The following is a 14,468-nucleotide window of genomic DNA, read 5'->3' as shown; positions in this document are numbered from 1 at the left end:
TTATCTCTACGACGTATCGGATGACAGCCCATAGGCCTTTCACGGCATATTATAAGATCTGGGAGCTTTCAACAGAAGCTATTAGACAACAGAGGGTGTAGAAGATGCTTCTGGATGTACTTGACCTCTAGAAAACCGTGTTCTAGACGCGTGTGGTACCTGCTTTTCTGTCACCGACCTTCCTGCCCCTGCGCACTGTGCTACCGCAAGCGGTTGCCCCACACCCACAACACCCCACCACGAGAATTTCACTTTTTGAAAAATAGCCCTCTGTCAAACTGCTGCAACTCCGCATTCACGTCGCAACCGCCACAGCACCGGATCTCGGCTCACTCTACGATCACTACTTATTGGACATCATCCGGAGCATACCTTCAGCAGCCCAACTCCTATCCCACCTCAACACAACCCAATATGGCTGTCCCACCACCAGGCGAGTCGGCCCTGGTCGACCTGATCAACTCGTTGCCCGAGCATGAGGGCACTTGGGGCCCCCCGGTTACCACCGAGACCACCCTCAACGGCGTTCCCTACGCCCCATTCTCCAAGAGCGACAAGCTCGGTCGCATGGCTGACTGGACCGACAACAAGGATGGCAGAGACGGCCGTGGTGGCAGACAGCAATTCAACAGGAACTTTAGAGGTGGGTGCTGGATGGATCTGTCACAAGGGGTCATCGCTCGCATACGTGCGATTTGTATCTGCTATGCGTACTAACATCTGCTCTCTCCAGACCAACAAGTCTATGGTGCCGGTTCCGCTTCTCTGTTCACTCCTCCTGTCGCCGAGGACGAGGCTTCCTTCTCCGTTGTCTCCAACGTTCGCGACTCAACCAAGACCCGCTTCGGCCGTGGTGCCGTTTTCACCCGTGGCCGCGGTGGCCAGCGCGGTGGAAGGGGAGATGCCAGAGCCGCCGGTGGTCGTCAACAGTTCCAGCGTGCCGGTCGCGGTGGGCAATATGGCGGAGGCTATGACAGCCGGGGCGGTGCCCGCGGTGGCGGCAATGCTCGCGGCGGTCGTCGCTTTGGCTGGAAGGATTACGACAAGCCTGCTCGCAACCGTGATGCTTCGGTCAACATCAAGCCCAACTGGACCTTGCTTGAGGAGATTGACTACAACCGTCTTAGCAAGCTGAACCTCGAGACGGACGAGGGTGAGGATATCGACAGCTACGGTTTCGTAAATGCCTACGACCGCTCCTACGACAAGCCACCAGTCAAGAACTCGGAGCGCAAGCTTCTTGCGCTTGACCGTGCTGCCTACAACGTCACGACCTCTGTGGATCCTATCATCCAGGAGCTCGCTGACAAGGAGGAGGCCACCATCTTCGCCACTGATAGCATTCTCTCGATGCTGATGTGCGCCCCCCGTTCCGTCTACTCTTGGGATATCGTCATTGTCAGACAGGGCAACAAGGTCTTCTTTGACAAGCGCGACAACGCCGCTCTTGACATGGTCACCGTCAACGAGAACGCCGCCGATGCGCCGCTCGAGGCTTCCGAAGGATCCAAGGATTCTATCAACCAGCCCACCGCGCTCGCGGAGGAGGCTACCTATATCAACCACAACTTTGCCAACCAGGTTGTGCTTGAGCAGCACAAGGTCAGCATGGCTCACGAAAACCCCTTCTACTCCCCCGAGGAGTCCGTGCCCCCTGCGTCCAAGGCCTACAAGTACAGGCGGTTCGATCTTTCCACCACCGAGGAGAGCCCCACTTATCTTATCGTCCGCACCGAGTTGGATGCGGTGCAAAAGAGCGCTCTCAACAACGAGAACCAGTTCGTTACTGTCCACGCTCTCAACGAGTTTGACAGCAAGGCTCAAGGAAGCGGTGGTGGCCTTGACTGGAGGACCAAGCTTGTGTCTCAGCGTGGTGCTGTAGTTGCCACTGAGATGAAGAACAACAGCTGCAAGCTCGCCAGATGGACTGTTCAGTCTATTCTTGCCAAGGCTGATGTCATGAAGATTGGGTATGTTTTTGTCCTGTTCTGTGTATCTGTTGGAACATGCGGTGGCTAACTCTGCTTTCACCAGTTTCGTGTCTCGCGCGAACCCCAAGACCAATGACAAGCACGTCATTCTCGGCGTTGTTGGCTGGAAGCCTAAGGACTTTGCCAACCAGATGAACCTCCAGCTGTCCAACGGCTGGGGTATCGTTCGTACCATCGCCGACATGGTTCTTCAGCAGCCAGAGGGCAAGTACATTTTGGTCAAGGACCCCAACAAGAACATCCTCCGACTCTACCAGGTCCCTGCTGGGAGCTTGGATGACGATGAGGACGAGGTCGCCGAGCCGGTTCAGGAGGCGGAGGAGTAGAGTACCTCTAGGGAGTGTAGAGCACCGTCAGTGGCGAGAAGGAGGACAAGAAGGAGGACTATGTGATGACACCGGGTATTATACCGCTCAAGAGCAATATTACTGAAACGGAAGCGGATATGGGATACCTCTGTGGTTATGAAAAGCCAGCGTTTTTCCGGATCAGCATTCAATAAAGGGGATAAAAAGCGGGACCATAGCGTCAAATGCAATACCAATGAACTTTTCTACCAAATGTCTGTAATTGCGTACCGGACGTCGGTCCCAGATGTGAATATGCAAAAGAGAGATGTGCCGTTGGAGTTGTTGATAGTCTCTACCACCTCTCATCGGCTTACGACAATGTTTTGAGGCCTGTGAGCCATACCTAGAAGCCCCTATTTCTGGCGCGAATAGGATGAGACTACCTCGGCACCTCGGGTCTAGAACGAGGAAAGTTTGGCCCTGGCGGACGACTAGCTGAGCTTCCCGCCTCTTGAACCAAGCTGTATCCAATAGCACAGGACAAATCAATATTCTCTTTGTTCTCATGTCTCCTTTGCCTTGACCCCCTTGGCTCGTTCTCTAAGTGCAGGGCACGTGACACCGCGCAGACCTAGCGTTTTGCTCCCCTCCCAGTGGCGGACATTTTACGCCACCCCTCCCAACACTCGTCGCGTTCTCAACGTGTTGCACTTTTGCCAACTCCGATCGACTTGCCTTCTCCCCCCTCCCCACGCCCCAGTCGACAAAATGGCTCCCGCAAGAATATCAAAAGCCAAGCCAAAGACGGCGGCGACACCGAAGCCGAAATTGAAGCAAAAAACGATCACACCGAATAAACCGCCTGGGGCGCGGACGAAGGTGCAGCCTGTGACGAAAGGGCCGAAGGTGAAGACGAAGCCGAATGCGAGCATTTTGAGTTATTTTAAGAAGACGGAGGATGATGACTTGTTTATTGGGGGGGTTGAAGGGGGGGTAGGGGAGGGGGGAGAAGAGGACGAGGAAGATATGTACGGGGCGGATGATTACGTCAAGAGGCCCGTGGAGGAGGAGGAGGGGGGAGGGGAGAGGTATAATGAGAATGGGGGGTCGGTTAAGAAGAGGAGGTTGAGTTTCGGTTTGCAGGAGGGTGGGGAGGAATCGAGGGCGGTTTCAGGGGATGCCGAGTCGACGACAGTCAAAAAGGAGCAGAACGAGCCGAGGAAGCCATCTGCGAAGAAGAAGGTTCCAAATCCATTTTTGGACGACTCCTCTTCTGACGAGGACGGGGATGAAAACGAAACGAGCAATGATGACGACTCGACGACTCCATCAAGGGTGAGACCTACCCTTGCGTCTGCAGACCCCGCAGAAAATGTTTGCGAGACTACTACCGGCGACAGACTTACCAACGGGACCAGGATAACAGACAGGGATGACGAAGATCAAGATCGAGAAGTAAAGGGCAAGGTGCCGCTGCTGCGACATGAGACCTCCGGAGCGAATTTGACATCGAATGATGGACCTGCAGAAGAGGAGCCAATCGATGAGTTAGGCGAAGAGGAATTCGACGAGGATTTCACCGGCGAAGAACTCCAAGCTATGCGGGACATGGAAGAGCAAGCCATGTTGGAGGGTTATGAAGAGTTTGGTATGGACAGACGTACTGATGAAGAGATGATGGAAGCATGTCCAATATGCGGGGGCAGTTTGGCGGGTGCGTCAGAGCAGGTGGCTTCGGAGCATGTCAATACCTGTCTGGATGGGAATCCGACGCCGCTACCGCAGCCCAAGCCACCAGCGGCACTCGAAGAGAATAAAACGATCGATGGTGCTGAGGTGGGAAAGAGGTTTGCGAAAGCGGCTGTGCCTAGACCAGGACAGGCGAATCCTATCAGTCTCGGTGAGAAGACTTCAGCTGGCAGCTCGGGCTCAGCATTTGCTAGGCTCATGTCTGGACATGCTGAGGATACCGCTTGGGCAGCGGCTGCTGCGGCAGAGAACGCCTCGAGAGGAATGCCGGCGTATAAGCGGACTTGTCCGTTTTACAAGATTATGCCTGGGTTCTCGATTTGTGTTGATGCCTTCAGGTATGGTGCTGTGGAGGGCTGCAAGGCCTACTTTCTTAGTCACTTTCACAGTGATCACTACATTGGCCTCACGGCGAACTGGACTCACGGCCCGATTTATTGCAGCAAAGTAACGGGGTCACTCGTCAAGACACAGCTAAAGACAGCGGCTAAATATGTCGTTGAGCTTGAGTTTGACAAAACCGTTCCAGTCCCGCATACACAGGGGGTCACAGTAACAATGATCCCCGCCAACCATTGCCCCGGTAGCTCTCTATTCTTGTTTGAGAAGGCCATGGGAAAAGACAAGACACATCGGATCTTGCACTGTGGGGATTTCCGAGCCTGTCAAGCTCACCTTGAGCACCCTCACCTCCGCCCAGAGACAATTGATGCCGTAACAGGCAAGACAAAGCACCAGAAAATTGACGTCTGTTATCTAGACACCACCTATCTCAACCCAAAATACTCCTTCCCTCCGCAAAAAGACGTCATCGCCACCTGCGCAGAGATGTCGTCCCTCCTCAACCAAGCCCTCATCTCCAACGACGACAAAGAATGGGACTCCCTCCTCCGTCGCCGAGAAGGCGGCGCCCCATCCACCTCAGTCAGCAAGTTCTTCACCACCACCACCACCACAAACGACCCCCCGCCACCACCTTCTAAACCACCTACTCCCACTGCCCCCCTGAACGCATTCACCGCCCTCTCAGGAAACCCCCAACCCTCCCAGAGAAACCGCCTCCTCATCCTTTGCGGCACCTACTCCATAGGCAAAGAGCGCATCTGCGTCGGCATCGCCCTCGCTCTCCAATCCAAAATCTACGCCTCGCCTTACAAGCTCAAAATCGTGAACCAACTCGACGACCCAGAGCTCATCTCCCTCCTTACTCCCAACCCCCAAGAGGCGCAAATCCATCTCGCCTCGCTGTCTGACCTCAACAAGGAGAATCTCATCTCTTACCTCGAGGAAAATCGCCGGTTTGGATTCTCCCGGATTGTAGGGTTCAAGCCCTCGGGGTGGAACTACCGCCCCCCGAGTTTGAAGAGCCTAAACATCAAGGCGGATATGGCCCCGGGTAGCGTACCGATGGAGCAGCTCTTGTATGGAAAGGCGTGGAGGAGTAGGTTTCGCAAGGCGGATTTGATACCCATGAGGGGAAGCACCAAAGAGGGAGTGTTGTTGGGGGTGCCGTATAGCGAGCATTCTAGCTTCAGGGAGTTGGCGATTTTTGTGATGGGTTTGAGGATCGGGAGGGTGGTGCCGACAGTGAATGTGGGGAGCGAACAGAGCAGGAAACGGATGAAGGGGTGGATTGATCGGTGGATTGTGGAGAGGGGGAGGTTGAAGGGCGGAAGGCTGGAGGTGAAGGAGGGTGTAGATGGGAGAGAGGAGGAGGAGGAGGAGGAGGAGGAGGAGGAGGAGGGGGTGGTGTATTGGTGATTGTTTTGATTGGGATATGAAGAGGTCGGGATATAGGGGGATGGGTGAAGAGTCCAGCGTAGTTTAGTCATAGCATTATGTAACAGTTGAAACAAAATATGAAGACCTACGATGTAATAAAATAGTGTTAAGTAAAAAGAAGGCCAAGCCGGTGGGGGGGCAGGCTCAAAAAGCAAAAGAAGATGGGAACTGTGAGGCTCGAACTCACGACCTCAGGATAACTCTGGTGTTAAGACAACCAGATCATACTTGTAATCGTATGAGACCTGCGCTCTTCCAACTGAGCCAAGCTCCCTGTTGATGTGTTGAAATAAGCTTGCGGATAAGTGACTAATATGCAAGTCTTTCTTGACCCCCACACATGACTCAACCTCATGCGATCGAAAGTCTTGGATTTGGCTTTGTGGTGAGGGGAAGACAATAGTAACTTCACAATTGAGAGCAAGATTGTTGATGAATGGGTAAAGAAAACATGGGCGCACAGTGCTGGCTTTGTTGAAGAGGTGACAATGGGGAATGACATGCAAAAGGTTGCGAAGATACACACACGCTTCAAAGTGATGAGGAATTAAACGCACTTATTTTATTCCACATTCTGCATGACCCTTTATCCTCCTCTCGGTGTCAATGTTTTACCACCAAGATACTCCTAACCCATTTGCAATAATAATAATAGCCTGGGCAATTTCCACCTCTCCTCCTCTTCTTCCCGCGCATAAGATCCAAACCCTCTCTGAGATGCAAGGACAACAAATACACCAGTTGTCTTTTACGCACCTCCCCTTTCGTCATGGCTGTTAGCGCCATACTTCTTATGCCACGAGTAGCTTTGGCTTTTCTACCTCCTTCTTCGTTTCACCTCCCCGCGCCGTTCCTAGCAGTCTCCTCACTTCGCCTTCACAGCTTGGTTTGCCGCCTCTGTTTTGTTTTTTTCCCGATCATCAGCACCCTTATCATCAGGCAGAAGCTGGGCAAGATGTAGCATACCTCTCCTCGTAGCATCCTCCAGCAAGTCAATATCCACCGACTGGGAAGGCAGATGGACATATCTCACGACCGAGCCTCTGATAAAGACATTCTTGACAGCGCTCTACATCTCCTTTGTCAGCTGACTCTCCATTGCAAGAGGTTACTGGTATGACGGGCGTCGTACCAAGTGAGGATACTTGAGCTCATCCACCACCTGGATGTTGTCGAGCTTGATGTTGAGGTATTGGTCGACACTCTTGAGGACGCCGCGGATGCGGATGTCGTTTTTGAGCTCGACGGTCACCTCGTGGTCGATGAGGGTTTTGAAGAAGCTTTTCAGGTAAAAGTTAGCATTCGGGGTAATCGGGTATGGGATGAGGATGGTGTGGTGGTCGGGAAGGAGGGGAGGGCCTGTGTTTGTGATGCCTTATTGCTGCATTTGTCTGGGTCATGACGGTGACTCTCTTGATGGATGAGAGTTTCGATGCGGTGTTGTGATTTTCCCCCCTCCCTTCCCGCCATTCACACTTCACTTCCCTCCCCAAATTCATGAAAACACACCCCCAGAACGTCAATGCCTGAAAGCCAAGAGGGGCAAATGCATACCTGAAGAAGAGCATGTTTCTTGATAGTTATGTCTCGTCGAATAATTCGCGCGATATGCAAGTCTTTCGTCGTTGAAGCTGTCGTTTAATTTCCCGGTTTATGCCTCCTGTCGTCTCTCTTGCGTTGGGACTGATGGTGAATGAGCAGCAACAGCGAGGTGTGGCTCCCAAGCTGGCAGTTTTGCCCCACATTTCTCTTTTCCCGGTGATGGGTGTTGTTGCTGCCTGATAGGTTAGGCGCACAATTGGCAAAGAGGCAGTGGGTAGGTTGCTCACCAGCGCTCACCCAACCCAGCACCACCATCTGACAACCGATCTAATCTAATCTTCTCGAAGCAATCCCATATCTTCTGTGACCCTCTCTACCATGTGGACAAGGGTAGACCAAAAACCTCCGACCGACCACTCACCTTCCTCTCTTCCCCCTTGAAATGCATATCCATCAAATCAAATCGGCTGACTGCCCACTCCACCCCGGGGGACCCAATCCACAGCACGAGCAAACCCCCTTTAAATCACGACGCCATGCAGGAGGATATATCACTCTCTGATCCAATAAGGAGGCACATGCAGTATATCTCTTGAATCTTATAGATCGGAGCTAGCAAAAATAAGCTTCTCTGCACAATTTGCTTGGTTCACTGTTTCTTTTACGAGAGTCTAGATCCGACCCTAGCCAGAGGATTGGCTGTTGGTACATTGTCTACAGCATCAAAGGTAAAGACGGCATAAACGCATCGCGATTCCGAACCAAAACAGGCCCGAGACTAAGCTAACTGTGCCATACTCTTAAATTCCGTTCCTCTTTCGAAAGACTCCATGTGTACGTACTCGTCAAGTTTTTTTTGATCACCCCAGGCTTCTCTGGGTAACCCGACCCGCAAACCCACAAACCTCTAATCGAGGCAAAAGAAAACGAAAAAGGTATCCGCTTCAAGTGATATGATGAAATCAAAACAACACAAAGTAAATCACAGACATAGAGTACGCTGAAAAGAAGGTATAAGTGTGTGTGTATGTGTTGCGAACATAGTAACAAAAAGGCGCGGGCGCAATGTTGTGAAGAAAAAAAAAAAAAAAGGGGGGGTATCCCGTCGTGACCCATTTCATAAAATATTTGTGCAATCTTTCCTTTCCATTGCAGATGATTTCAGAGAATAGGAAAAAAGTGAAAACACCGGTATTCCCATTCTCCTGTCCTGCCTCTCCCCGACCCGTCCCACACCCCGTGAGTTTCCCACCGACCGAGACCGAACGCTATGCTTTGGTTTGCTGCTGTGAGGCGAAGTGTATTCGAAGAGTAAAAAGAGGAAACAGGAAGGACTAAAAGGCCCCATCGGTGTGTCGATGCAAAAGCGCTTATAAAACACCCCAATAAGAAAAATAAAATAAAAAGGAAGTATCGTTGCCCAATCTGAAGAAGGATCAAGTGTAAAACACACGACATCACCCCCCCTTCCCCCCCAAGACTCCTACTCCTCGCCAAAAACAGAACCAGTCCGGTTGTTTGCTCACGCAATCCCAATATTTCGAGTAAACAAGAGTAGGTTGGCTGTCATAACATCATGACCTTTCTTTCAACATAAGAAAATACTGGGTATAGAGTGGGAAACGCATCCCGTCTTTTTTTCTCTTTCGCCCACGCCAAATAAAAACGCCACCACTCCCCTATCACTCCTCGTCTTCTTCGTCTTCGGGAGTCAAGTTGGCTCTTTTCGCTTTTTTGGCCGCAGGCGCAGAGCCTCCGTCTGATTTTCTTTTCGAGGCACCCGTGGATGTCTTTGTCGCCGTGTCCTCGAACTTGGTCTCGACACCATTTGCCTTGTCCTTTTCCATCTGGGCCACTTCGTCGGCTGTCAGGAACCGCCCACCGGGTCCACGGGGCCTCCGCATGGCATGATTGTGCCTAGACTCGTGGAGGTAAGGTCTGCGGCCCTTACTGGTAAGACGCAGCGCTTCCTCTAACCTTTGCCGGGCTACTCTGCGCTTCAGGATCCGGTGGAATTGCTTAGCATTGACATACAATGGCGACTCCTCAACGGCTCCGGAAGCGATTTCGGGGGACTGTGGCGGGGGCATCTGCTGCGCCGCAGTCATCGGGGGCGGGATGGTAGAGCGTGGGCCAGCATGGTTGAGCATGGCTGGCGCATTGGGAACACCCGGGCTGTTAACCTGGCTGAGTCGTCTTTGCTGCGGCATGCTGTTCATCTGCTGAGGCGAACGAGGGCCTGTCCTGCCATCCTTCTTGGGGTTAACACCAGACATCCTTGGCGACTGCTGCAGACTTGGGTCCGAGGACATGTAGGGATATGACGATCCAGAAGCAGCAGCAGTGGCGGCCATGGCAGCTGCTTGGATCCCCGGCACAGCATATTGCATGTTGTGCTGGGGCATGGCATACTGAGTTTGATACATGTTGTGGGTTTGCGTGGGCGAGGGCTGTTGATGCTGAGAAGGGAGTATCGGGGATGTTTGAACTCCGTGAGCTGGAGAGGTGATGCTATTGCCGCCTGCAGAGCTCGGGTAACCTGTCTGAATATGTGGTTGCGAATGCGCGCTTTGTGGTTGTTGTTGATATTGTGCGTATTCCATCATCCTGTGAGTATGTGCCGACGAGAAGCCGAGACGAATCGCAACAAATCGCGATAATCAGTAGCGCGGGGACAGAAGAAATCCGATTATAGTGGGGCGGTATGAGAGAGTAGAGGTGTCGGTTGCGCTGTGAAAGGCTGATTTACCACTCGGGTTGATGCCAAAAGTCGTTCAAGGCCGGTGATAGAGAAGCCAGGTCCTTGATCTATTTGGGCTCACTGTGTGGGTTAAAGCTCCAAAGTCACTCTGTACCTGTGGATTGGGCTGGATGTGCACCCAATCTATTGGGAGTGATGCGTTGGCACTCGATTAAAAGGTAGGGGTGCCGTGCAATTGGTCGCACCACAGCATATGCAGGCTGATGTAGTCGCGGGGCAAAACTTGGGTGGCTCAGTCCAAGGCCTCTCGGGAGATGGCGTGGGTGAGCGCAGCCACGTGAGAGCACTTTCTGCGATGCTGTGACGGTGAGCCTGGGGAAATTCCCGACTCGCGCGGCCCAACGGTCTGAACAACAAGAGACGGGTAGCTTGTCAACGGGAGCACGACGCAGCGTTGGCGCAGGCTCTCTCAGTCTACCAAATCGAAAATGTTAGTGCTGGGGGTCTTTGCTAGAAGGCATATAAGTGAGAGGCCAGGATGATTCGACAGGAGGAGGGCGCCTGAGTGGTGGTCAAGTCTCGCTTTTTGGCGCCTTGGGCCAGTGCCAGTCTGATGCGCTGGCATGCATGACGGAATATGCACGACCCAAGGGCCCACCTTGCCAACCAACTCAACGCGCTCCCAAAGCCCAGCAAGGGTTATCAGCGCCAGAGAGGAAGGGGTGAAGGAACGGTAGGGGAATCCCAGGCAGGAGAGATAGATGCTGCAAGCCTTTGGGTTGGGAAGCAGAGGGCTAACCCCCATGTCATTACCCCTCTCCAAACACCCTCCATCTCCTGAACTTCGATCTACCTCTTCTGTCCAGGGCGGTGGTGTGTTTCAAAAAGAGTTGACAAGGAAGGCAAACAGGTAACATCATGAAGATACTGACCGGCTGTCTAAACTTAGACAGGTCTTTGACCCTACCGAGCTACGGTGATTACGTGTGTATGTGAGTGTGTGTGCCAGAATTTGAGGGGGTCCGGCGTGCCGTCCTTTGCCAGCCAGACCGGATCGATCATGAGTGACACTGGGATAAGACAGTGAAGAAAGAGGCGTGTACATACCGGTCAAATCCAACGATTTCGTTGGGTGTCGGATGAGCAAGCTACTGTGTCGGCTGTCCGAACTGGCAAATGTGTCAGTTTTCAGAGTTTCATTTTGAAGCAAAAAGAAAGAAAAGTGCGAGAGACAGGAGCAGCTCTGGGGTCACGCGAAGGTAAAGAATGAAGCACCTTGCTGCCCTGCCAGGAGAGATATCGACGGTGTCGTATGCAGCTGCGGGAAGACCAAAGCGCCGTCCGACGGGAAGAAAGGGAAGCCCCGCGAACTAACACACTGGAACCGCATCGTGGTAGGTCCAAGATGAACTTACAGTTGCTTGATAGGTAGTTTCACAGGCTGCACTCCGCTTCGGCAGCAACCAAGATTGCAGTTGTCGCAGCTAGTGGTAAGAGCCGCGATGGACCTGAAGGGGAGCGTCGTTGATTGAACGCCTGGGGGATCCGGGTTAATTGGGCTCCGCAGATAGGAATTATCACGGGACTTCGCGACGGCCAATGGTGGGCGTGATCGCGACGACGACGACGGTGATAGGTCTCCTGTGGCAGATGATGTTGATTTCAGTTCCTGGACTCACGCGGCCGCAAGCTGATTTGCTCGTGTTAGTTGCTAGGTCCTGGGTGCCTTTTGCGCTCGATCGATGACTGGCTGCAAAACAGAGAACTAAGAAACTGGGCTGGGAACTCTGAGTGGGGACCAGACGATCTTGCGTTCCCCAAAACCAAAAAAAAATCGATCCCAAGCGATGGCCTGTGGCAAGTGTGTGAGTGGGCTTTTGCCTCTTTCAAGCAGGGGGACAGGGCCGGTTCCGATGACCCGCCATCCTCATCCTGTTCTCCCGGGGGGGTCTGATGCGTGCAAGACTGCCTTGACGGGGGGCTGGGCTGCGCATTGCATCACAACCTAACAGGACGACGATCTTCTGACAGCCAGGACCAGGGGAAGCCATTGTGCACCAGCTTGGCACTACAATGCGGGATGGGAAGGGAAAGGATGGGATTGGGCCATGAGTATGGGATGTTGTGGTGGAAATGCACACTGCTTTTCCATGGTAGCGACACGAGCCGATGAAGGCCATGAAACAACCTCAGAAAGAATGACAAAACGTACTGTGGGAGGTCAGTCGCAGGGCTGAGCTGCGCCTCTTGACTCTTTGCGCGTAAGGCAATGGGCACGGGATATATGTAGAGACGTGGAGGAATCGGCAGGCTGCAAAGCGCCGGCTTTCTGGCGGGCGACCGGGCGGTCACCGGCGGGTTGGTGCTTGGTGGCCCCGGGGGCGTTTGCACCACGGGCGGTGCGCGGGGTATCCGTACGGGAAGGGAACGCGATTTAGACTTTGGGAGCCAGGTTGCGGCTCTCTCTTCTTTGACAGCTTATTGGGCTGTCTCCGTATTGGCTTTGCGGTCGAGGGCGGCCGTTGATTTGATGGAAATTTTGGGTTCGTCGGATTGGCTTGGATTGGCTTGGATTGGCTTTTCCCACCCTCACTGGAACGCTTGACAAGTGGAGAGGATGATTGGGTGGTTGATTGGTTGTGCGAGGGAAAGGAAGGAGAGACGAGGGAGAGCCGAAAGATGATTTGAGGGCGCGGTCAGAGTTCTTTAACTGCAGGATTTGGTTGGATGAATCAGCTCGTGAAGTGGGGCGGCTCGCAGCCCATTTTGCTGTGGCTGGCGGGGTGCTCATCACTTAAAAGAGGGGTCCAGCTCCGAACGGGGAAGAGGGGCGTTGAAGCAGGAAGGTACCTCGTAACTCTGCGGGGCTGCCTTGCGACCTTGGATGTTGTTGTATTGTTCCATTGTCCCGTACAAAAAATCAAAAATCAACGAAGGATTGGGCGCGACCGCCGACGCGTCGATTCCATGAGACCACCGTACTTCGACGTGTACTGTGTAGAGCCTTGCCTGGCTGGCCTTGCACGACAGCGGTTGAACCCGACGAGGTACGGACGGCGCAGTATCAAGGTCCCAAACATCAAGCAGCAATCCGGTCCGTTTCGACTTCACTCGACTCTTGCTCTGCTGCTCTCTTTGAACTGCGGATGACGTGACGCACGCGGTGGGCGGCCCGTCAAGCGAGACACCACTGTCGGCCACGGCAGGCCAGTTGTGGACACAGAGCGATGCCGCGGAACTGTTCTTCGAATATTAATCTGCAGTACCTTATTTCCCCAGGCTGAGAGCTTCAAGACAGGGTCCTCGGCTTCGGATACGATACGCCAGCATATTCGGATAACGGGCCAGCCGGACTATCACAGGGAAAAGCACTTCTTTAATGCGTGTCCTCGTCATCGGCAGCTGGCGAGGCAGACCGGTGACGGCACCCAAAGTCGACAAATGTCTTGTGAGGTTCAAGACAGCTCGGAATTGACCAAGCTATACCGGGCTGGGACCAGCAGGTGATGGGTGTTTTGGGCTCTGACCAGCGATCGGCATGACGGAGATTCACTCACTCGTAAGACCTAGATGCTGTGAACCTCTAAGTCAACTCTTCCAGCTTCGAGTGTACACACACTGCTGTGTTGTTCGACAAGACTATATTTAGTCCAAGCAACGTCACATAAGAAATTCGGTCTTTCTCCAGGCCTTGCGGGAGCACGGAGGGGGCCTAGCTGGACAGGCTGTCAATTGTTGTCAACCATCGACTAATGAACACCCGTCAGTCCGTGCACGAGATGCCAATGTCTTATCTCGATCCAAGCGAGAGGCTTCATGGAAAACAACAGAGGCTCCAGACTTCATGATGGCACGCTCCCACGCACTTGGGAACTGACAGCACCGGATTAGGCAAACATGCAGTCAAGATCGGATAGCTTGGCCCGCAGCGAAAGGCGCCAGCCCAAGGAGCCGGGGATGCAGGGAGCGGCGCCAGATGGAGGCGTGACGAGGCCACTGGCGGCCAACGCATCGCGGGTTGAGAAAAAGACAAGACGCTCGGCGCTCCAACCACCAAGCCCAAAAGTCGGTGTGGGCCAGTAATGGATATGGCCTTGTCACGGCTCCACTTTGCCTGCCGTCTTCGCATCTCGGTGCTGGAACAAACAGCCCGGCACCCACCGACATCAACATCAAAGTTCCATGAAACGAGAATGAGCGGTCCGAAGCCAACCGGGAAGTGGTTTGTCATGACATTGAAGATCGAGCCCCTCCATCAGATCACCATCACACATCCACGGAATTCCCATGCGGGTTTTTGCAGCTTCTCATGATATTCTCTCATCAGTTTTCATTGTGGCTTCCTCCACTACCCCTCCCCCCGCAGTGCCGGGTGGAACGCAACGCTGCGCCGTAGGTTCGGTATAGTTCCGC

At 53.4% G+C, this 14,468-nt stretch overlaps 5 protein-coding genes and 1 non-coding gene across 6 annotated transcripts; 2 read left to right on the top strand and 4 right to left on the bottom strand.

Annotated features, from left to right (window-relative positions):
• Positions 1-114: 114 nt before the first annotated feature.
• Positions 115-2,554, top strand: QC761_117890 (uncharacterized protein; the record flags this gene model as incomplete). Its single annotated transcript, XM_062875077.1, has 3 exons — positions 115-643; positions 734-1,970; positions 2,035-2,554. The coding sequence occupies 3 exons, from the start codon at positions 115-117 to the stop codon at positions 2,315-2,317; spliced, it is 2,049 nt and encodes a 682-aa protein (XP_062738308.1). The 3' UTR covers positions 2,318-2,554.
• Positions 2,555-3,049: 495 nt separating this feature from the next.
• pso2 (DNA cross-link repair protein PSO2/SNM1) lies at positions 3,050-5,791 on the top strand (the record flags this gene model as incomplete). The annotated part of the gene is made up of 1 exon (XM_062875076.1): positions 3,050-5,791. One exon carries the CDS (start codon positions 3,050-3,052, stop codon positions 5,789-5,791), a length of 2,742 nt encoding a protein of 913 aa, XP_062738307.1.
• A 183-nt stretch (positions 5,792-5,974) lies between these two features.
• On the bottom strand, positions 5,975-6,086 carry QC761_0020310. Its single transcript has one exon. It is a non-coding gene; the product is annotated as a tRNA-Met (tRNA).
• A 251-nt stretch (positions 6,087-6,337) lies between these two features.
• Positions 6,338-7,380, bottom strand: LSM2 (U6 snRNA-associated Sm-like protein LSm2; the record flags this gene model as incomplete). The annotated part of the gene is made up of 4 exons (XM_062875075.1): positions 6,338-6,709; positions 6,779-6,881; positions 6,945-7,092; positions 7,367-7,380. The coding sequence occupies 4 exons, from the start codon at positions 7,378-7,380 to the stop codon at positions 6,678-6,680; spliced, it is 297 nt and encodes a 98-aa protein (XP_062738306.1). The 3' UTR covers positions 6,338-6,677.
• Positions 7,381-9,036: 1,656 nt separating this feature from the next.
• On the bottom strand, positions 9,037-9,960 carry HAP2 (Transcriptional activator; the record flags this gene model as incomplete). Its single annotated transcript, XM_062875074.1, has 1 exon — positions 9,037-9,960. One exon carries the CDS (start codon positions 9,958-9,960, stop codon positions 9,037-9,039), a length of 924 nt encoding a protein of 307 aa, XP_062738305.1.
• A 387-nt stretch (positions 9,961-10,347) lies between these two features.
• On the bottom strand, positions 10,348-12,959 carry QC761_0020280 (uncharacterized protein; the record flags this gene model as incomplete). Its single annotated transcript, XM_062872066.1, has 3 exons — positions 10,348-10,405; positions 12,268-12,494; positions 12,906-12,959. 3 exons carry the CDS (start codon positions 12,957-12,959, stop codon positions 10,348-10,350), a joined length of 339 nt encoding a protein of 112 aa, XP_062738304.1.
• Positions 12,960-14,468: the final 1,509 nt, after the last annotated feature.

This window comes from Podospora bellae-mahoneyi (assembly GCF_035222275.1).
Source record: "Podospora bellae-mahoneyi strain CBS 112042 chromosome 1 map unlocalized CBS112042p_1, whole genome shotgun sequence".
Classification (NCBI taxonomy): Eukaryota; Fungi; Ascomycota; class Sordariomycetes; order Sordariales; family Podosporaceae; genus Podospora; species Podospora bellae-mahoneyi.
Note: the sequence above shows the minus strand (reverse complement) of the source record. Positions and strands in the feature narration are given on the sequence as shown.